We start from the raw sequence: 7102 nt of genomic DNA, 5'->3' as shown, positions 1-7102 counted from the left end.
TTGATTCATAGACCTGACGTTCCAGGTTCCTATGCAAAACTGCTCTTATAGCATCAGACCGTGCTTCTATCACCAGTCACATCCACAGCTGGGTATTATTTTTGCTTTGGCTCCATCCCTTCATTCTTTCTGGAGTTATTTCTCCATGGATCTCCAGTAGCATATTGGGCACCTACCGACCCGGGGAGTTCCCCTTTCAGTATCCTATCATTTTGCTTTTTCATATTCTTCACAGGGTTCTCAAGGCAAGAATACTGAAGTGGTTTGCCATTCCCTTCTCCAGTGGACCACATTCTGTCAGACCTCTCCACCATGACCCTCCCGTCTTGGGCAGCCCCACACGGCATGGCTTTGTTTCATTGACTTAGACAAGGTGTGGTCCGTGTGATCAGATTGGCTAGTTTTCTGTGATTGTGGTTTCTGTGTGTCTGCCCTCTGATGCCCTCTCGCAACACCTGCCATCTTCCTTGGGTTTCTCTTACCCTAGACGTGGGGTATGTCTTCACGGCAGCTCCAGAAAGCGCAGCCGCTGCTCCTTACCTTGGACGAGGGCTATCTCCTCATGGCCGCCGCTCCTGACCTTGAAGGTGGAGTAGCTCCTCTCAGCCCTCCTGCGCCCATGCAGCCGCCACTCCTTGGATGTGGGGTAGCTCTTCTCGGCCACTGATGGTGTGATCACTCACCTAGAGCCAGACATCCTGGAATGTAAAGTCAAGTGAGCCTTAGAAAGCATCACTACCAACAAAGCTAGTGGAAGTGATGGAATTCCAGTGGAGCTATTTCAAATCCTGAAAGATGATGCTGTGAAAGTGCTGCACTCAATATGCCAGCAAATTTGGAAAACTTAGCAGTGACCACAGGACTGGAAAAGGTCAGTTTTCATTCCAATCCCAAAGAAAGGCAATGCCAAAGAATACTCAAACGAACACACAATTGCACTCATCTCACACGCCAGGAAAGTAATGCTCAAAATTCTCCAAGCCAGGCTTCAGCAATACATGAACCGTGAACTTCCTGATGTTCAAGCCAGTTTTAGAAAAGGCAGAGGAACCAGAGATCAAACTGCCAACATCGAAATAGCAATAGAGTTCCAGAAAAACATCTATTTCTGCTATATTGACTATGCCAAAGCCTTTGACTGTGTGGATCACATTAAACTGTGGAAAATTCTGAAAGAGATGGGAATACCAGACCACCTGACCTGCCTCTTGAGAAACCTATATGCAGGTCAGGAAGCAACAGTTAGAACTGAATATGGAACAACAGACTGGTTCCAAATAGGAAAAGGAGTTCATCAAGACTGTATATTGTCACCCTGTTTATTTAACTTATATGCAGAGTACATCATGAGAAACGCTGGGCTGGAAGAAGCACAAGCTGGAGTCAAGACTGCTGGGAGAAATATCCATAACCTCAGATATGCAGATGACACCACCCTTATGGCAGAAAGTGAAGAGGAACTAAAAAGCCACTTGATATAGTGAAACAGGAGAGTGAAAAAGTTGGCTTAAAGCTCAAAATTCAGAAAATGAAGATCATGGCATCTGGTCCAATCCCTTCATGGCAAATAGATGGGGAAACAGTGGACACAGTGGCAGACTTTATTTCTGGGGGCTCCCAAATCACTGCAGATGGTGATTGCAGCCATGAAATTAAAAGATGCTTGCTCCTTGGAAGGAAACTTAGGATCAACCTAGATAGCATAGTGAAAAGCAGAGATATTACTTGGCCAACAAAGGTCCGTCTAGTCAAGGCTATGGTTTTTCCAGTGGTCATGTCTGGATGTGAGAATTGGACTGTGAAGAAAGCTGAGCATCGAAGAATTGATGCTTTTGAACTGTGGTGTTGGAGAAGACACTTGAGAGTCCCTCGGACTGCAAGGAGATCCAACCAGTCCATCCTAAAGGAGATCAGTCCTGGGTGTTCATTGAAAGGACTGATGCTGAAGCTGAAACTCCAATCCTTTGGCCACCTCATGCGAAGAGTTGACTCATTGGAAAAGACCCTGATGCTGGGAGGGATTGGGGGTAGGAGGAGAAGGGGACGACAGAGGATGAGATGGCTGGATTGCAATACCGACTCGATGCACTTGAGCTTGAGTGAACTCCCAGAGTTGGTGATGGACATAGAGGCCTGCCCTGTGCTGTGATTCATGGGGTCGCAAAGAGTCGCACACACATGAGCGACTGAACTGAACTGCTTCAGCGAATTTGTTAGATTAAACGTTATGTGTACAAAAAATATATTTCAATTCCAGTCGATCAGACAATTGGTGAGCACCAACAACTTGGGAGTTTTGTAACCATCCTGTGGACCCGTTTCACTCATCAGCTGTCCCCTTACCACTATCCTCTGACATGCCCTGCTCTGCGCTGTGAGAATGTTTGCTTTTTTGTCATTTGCTTTCCTTTCTTTTTTTTTTTTTTTTGACTTATTTGCTTTTGAAATTTGTGTTTAGTGTTCCACATAGAAGTGAATTCACAAGGTATTTCTCTTTTCTAAATGGGTCTTCAAGACACAAGACAAGATACAGGGTGAGTTTTGCTGTTCAGTCGCTCAGTTGTGTCTGACTCCTTGTGACCCCCCTGGACTGTAGCCTACATAACATTGATTGGTTAAGAAAATCTCATCAAAAAAAAAAAAAAAGGAAAGAAAACCTCATCAAGGTCATGTGACCTTAAGGGAGTATAAAGTCAGTGGGAAAGGGAAATTTCCCCTCTGACCCTCCTCAGCCACCCTGAAAGCTGCATCTCCTCAGCTGGAGTGTCCAGCACTCATGATTCTGAGCATCTGCTGACAGACTAGAGGCTCACAGCTGAATTTCAGGTTGTGTGGTTTAAATTTGGTGTTTGGCCTGTCCCTCAGGGAAACGGGACAGCCTGGGATCGATTCTGTAATTTCTTTTGAATTTTATTTTACTTGTTTTAAGTTTTGGTATTATCCTAATATAATTTTAGTGAAGTTTTAGGTGCATCACCATACATTTCAGCTTCTGTGAATCACACACCTTCTCAGCAGCAAAAACTGCAGTTTTCCTCTGTTACTATTTGCTGCCCCATTTTCTTTGAGGTTCCTCTTCTGATTTCCTTTACTCAGGTCTGTGTATCTTTGTATTTGCTATCATGTCCACGTTGTCTTCTTTAAAATTCTTTTTCCTCATTTTCTTTTTGTCTTTTGTGTTCCACACATGAGGGAAATTGTGAATTATTTCTTTCTCTTCACATGTCTTCAGATGTGGTTAGACCAAAGGGAATAGATGATGTCACTTGGCTAAGAAACTCTAGACAAGCTCATGCAACCTTGGAGCAGCCTCAGGTCAGCTGGGAAAGGGACCTTCCTTCTTGACTGGTCCTCAGCCACCATCAAACCTGCATCTCCCTCAGTGAGGGCAAGCCTCCCCCACCTCTCTGATCATCTCCTACAGAGAGGAGGAACACAGCTGGATTTTAGATTGGTTTGCTTTTTAAAGCTGGTGTTCAGCATATCGTTCAGAAAAAAAGTCCATAGTAAACTTATGTAGTGGTATGGCCTGGCAACAGGGTAAGGTGTCTTGAACTTTATGATTTCATTTTTTAAATTGAGTAAACATTGATGTTAATATTAGATGTTTCATTTGTAGTTTGTTTTGTTTTTGTTTTGTTTTGTTTTGTTTGCAATTACAAAGCTAATTTTAAAACTTTGGGGTGAACTCCACAGGAATAGAAAAGACTGGGAAAGGATAACCCCCTCACCCTCTGAGAGTGGCCGAAAGGGAGAGAGGCTACGTGAGGGGAAGGAAGCACAAAAGGGACCCGCTGCAGACTCAGGGCAAAGGGAACGCCATGGGTCCTGGGGCCCGGGACCCCTGCAGCAGGAAACCCCAGCATTGGGGCACTGGCTTCAGGGACACAGGCCAAGGGCTAGAGGGTTGCACACGAAGCCCCACAGCTACTTGGCTTCCCCCTTCCCTTTTGCCTTTCTCAGCTTCTGTTGCGTGATCTGCATGTCCCTCTGCTTGGGGGACAATCGCCCCAGTGGCTCAATGCTTTCCCTTAACTGAGCTGCCTTTTCTGATTCTTCTGGCGGGCAAGCTCCTGCTGGCTACCTCGCGTCATGCTGACTGCAGCGACTCTGCCCTTTTGTACATTATCACATTTCAGCTTTTGAACCTTATTCATGCTCACCACCCAGATTTTCCTCTCTCACTGCCACTACACATTTGACCACTGTGACTATCCTGGCTTCTCCACCGAAGTTTCCTCCCTCAGTTCAGTTTAGTCGCTTAGTCATGTCTGACTCTTTGCAACCCCATGGACTGAAGCACATCAGGCTTCCCTGTCCATCACCAACTCCGGGAGCTTACTCAAACTCATTTCCATCGAGTTGGTGATGCCATCCAACCATCTCATCCTCTGTTATCCCCTTCTCCTCCCGGCTTCAATCTTTCCCAGCATCAGGGTCTTTTCAAGTGAGTCAGTTCTTCGTATCAGTGTCCAAAGTATGGGAGTTTCAGCTTCAGCATCAGTCCTTCCAATGAATATTCAGGACTGACTTCCTTTAGGATGAACTGGTTGGATCTCCTTGCAGTCCAAAGGACTCTCAAGAGTCTTCTCCAACCACAGTTCAAAAGCATCAATCCTTTGGTATTTGCCTTTGTTTACAGTCCAACTCTCACATCCATACATGACGACTGGAAAAACCATAGCCTTGACTTGATGGACCTTTGTCAGCAAAGGAATGTCTCTGCTTTTCAATATGCTGTCTAAATCGGTCATAGCTTTTCTTCCAAGGAACAAGTGTATTTTCATTTCATGGCTGCAGTCACCATCTGCAGTGATTTTGGAGCCCCCAAAAATAAAGTCTGTCACTGTTTCCCTATCCACTTACCGTGATCTTACTTTTCTGAATGTCGAGTTTTAAGCCAACTTTGTCACTCTCTTCTTTCACTTTCATCAAGAGGCTCTTCAGTTCATCTCCACTTTCTGTGAAGAGAAAGATCTGGGTAGGAGAAGTCAAATTGTCAGAAACCTGGTCGCGATGTCATGATCCCCATTTAGGGTCAGAAACCTGGTCACGATGTCATGATCCCCATTTAGGGGTGATAGGGCAGGGATGTCTCTGTGTCTCTGCATCAATTTGACAGTTTTTTCTTTCTTTTCACAGAGAAAATCCAAAAATTAAGATTGAGGAGAACCTCCAGTAGGTGTGGAAGATGGCTGGTCATTACGGATGGCTGACAGCCTGCCAACTCTTTCAAGACCAGAAAGTGAGGAAGCAAAACCCGGGACCTGGGAGGCAGACGGCTCCCCCACCACAGGACAAAGACTCTATGGTGTGTGGAGGCTTGGACCCGCAGGTAATCTGTGGGTGGCATGGACTGCGGAGACAGGGTTTAGACCTGGAATATTCTGGGTCCATAACTCACTAGTGCATTCGCATCCAAAGATAGCTGCCTCGACCTCCCTCCCCAGCAAATCTGGCCACTCAGAGCCTGGGAGGGACCATCTGGGCTCCTCAGGGTTATGTCTGCCCTGGCTTCATCCAGATCTTTCAATGGGGCTCTTACTGTTCAACTTAGACCGCCAGCCCCTCCTCCTCTGATGCTCCTGATGAGGGCTTTGGGAACCACAATATTGTAACTATCCTGGCACCTAAGGGACTGCGTCCTTTCTCCAGAACCAGCATGCAATGCTCTCCATCCATCTTTGCACTCCCTTTGGACTCGTGCCTGTGGCTTCTGCTGACTCACTGACCTGGTTCTCCTCCACGCACAGGTGAAGTGTAAGGACTGTGGAGCCTTTGGGCACACAGCAAGGAGCCTCAGGTGCCCCATGAAGTGCTGGCAAGGGGCGCTGGTCCCCCTGCCCTTGGGGTCCAGATTCGGTAAGGAGAACCTGGCGTGGAAGCTGCAGGACCCACCGACCCCAGGGACCCCTAACACGGCTGAGAGAGAGGAGGAGGAAAGGCAGAGGTGAGTGGCAGGGAGGTGGGACCCAAGGTCTGGGCTGCAATCTGGAGACGGTTCCTCTCCTTGTCGACACTGTGCTGAGTCATCTCTAGAAAGGACAGGGAAACTGGGCAGACAGAGACAGGAGCCACGTGCTCAGGGGCCACACTTGGGGGCTCACACTAGACTCTGAAGTCACGAAGGAGAGTGGGGAACACACATAACTTTGCACCTGACCGGACCCAAAGCCATAGAGATGAAGAGACAGGACTTCCTGGGAGACCCTGGAGGGGTCTCTGGAGTTGGGAAGGACACGGGGGGTCTGCACAAAGGCAGAGGGGTTCAGGTCTGATGTCACTCCCAAACTAGGAAAGGGGCTGGGCCACAGCACCATTGATCCCAACTGTGACAAGGATACTGGGTTTCTGACACTTGACATGTTTGTGTTGCAGGAAAGAGGAGCAGCAGAGGAAGCTCCTGCAGCGATTTCCCAGGAGGCCCCGCAGTCGGCAGCCGCAGAGCTGGAAGGAGGAGCCGGAGCCCGGCCTCTGCCTGAGGGTCAGTCTCTGCTGGGCCCCCTCTAATCCACTGGCCTCAGTCCTGTCTGTGGGAGGAAACCGGTCATGTTCTTTCCTGACCAAAGTCATCATTTATTTTTCAGATGCCATTTTTCGCGGTGCCTTTGATTTTGCATTCTTACTCACATGTCTGGCGAGAAGCTGGCAGGGACATGGAAGTGATTTTATCAGCAGCTTCCATAGTCGAATCCTTTAAGTTAGAACAGAAATCTGTGAATTGTGATTCATCCTCCAAAACTGCACAGATAAACTCATTTTGCCATCATGGCGCATGCAAAACCCCAATCTGTGTACAGTCCCGAGAAGAAGGTCTACCAAAAGCTTGCTTCCCCTTACTTAACAAGAGACATTGTTAGAACATTTCCATTTGCCATTGGATGTATAAATGTATCAAGGTCACATGATCACCCTGAAGTTGAGGACCTTATCATATAAAATTAATTCCTGTGAGGTGTTTTTTTTCTGGAGGGAAGGAGATTCTCACCCCTGGCCTCTCTGTGTGGTCTTCTCTTACAGCACCCAAACATGCCCCTGCTTATCCACACATCCAAGAGGAAATCCTTCCAGGATCCCAAATCATCAAGAGGGTCACCAACGA

General features: G+C 47.3%; 1 protein-coding gene across 1 annotated transcript; it reads left to right on the top strand.

Moving 5' to 3' along the window:
• Nucleotides 1-5191: 5191 nt before the first annotated feature.
• Nucleotides 5192-6902, top strand: LOC133239760 (putative protein FAM90A13P). The gene is made up of 3 exons (XM_061404024.1): nt 5192-5335; nt 5754-5950; nt 6379-6902. The coding sequence occupies exons 1-3, from the start codon at nt 5192-5194 to the stop codon at nt 6698-6700; spliced, it is 663 nt and encodes a 220-aa protein (XP_061260008.1). The 3' UTR covers nt 6701-6902.
• The last annotated feature ends 200 nt before the right edge of the window (nt 6903-7102 follow it).

Source organism: Bos javanicus, chromosome 27, assembly GCF_032452875.1.
Source record: "Bos javanicus breed banteng chromosome 27, ARS-OSU_banteng_1.0, whole genome shotgun sequence".
NCBI classification, from domain to species: domain Eukaryota; kingdom Metazoa; phylum Chordata; class Mammalia; order Artiodactyla; family Bovidae; genus Bos; species Bos javanicus.
Note: the sequence above shows the minus strand (reverse complement) of the source record. Positions and strands in the feature narration are given on the sequence as shown.

Excerpts from the sequence above, each read along its gene's own strand:
- LOC133239760 (XM_061404024.1), top strand. The coding sequence starts at position 5,192 with ATGGCTGGTCATTACGGATGGCTGACAGCCTGCCAACTCTTTCAAGAC. Across the intron at positions 5,336-5,753 it reads GTGGAGGCTTGGACCCGCAG|GTGAAGTGTAAGGACTGTGG; the intron begins GTAATCTGTGGG and ends CTCCACGCACAG. Across the intron at positions 5,951-6,378 it reads GAGGAGGAGGAAAGGCAGAG|GAAAGAGGAGCAGCAGAGGA; the intron begins GTGAGTGGCAGG and ends TTTGTGTTGCAG.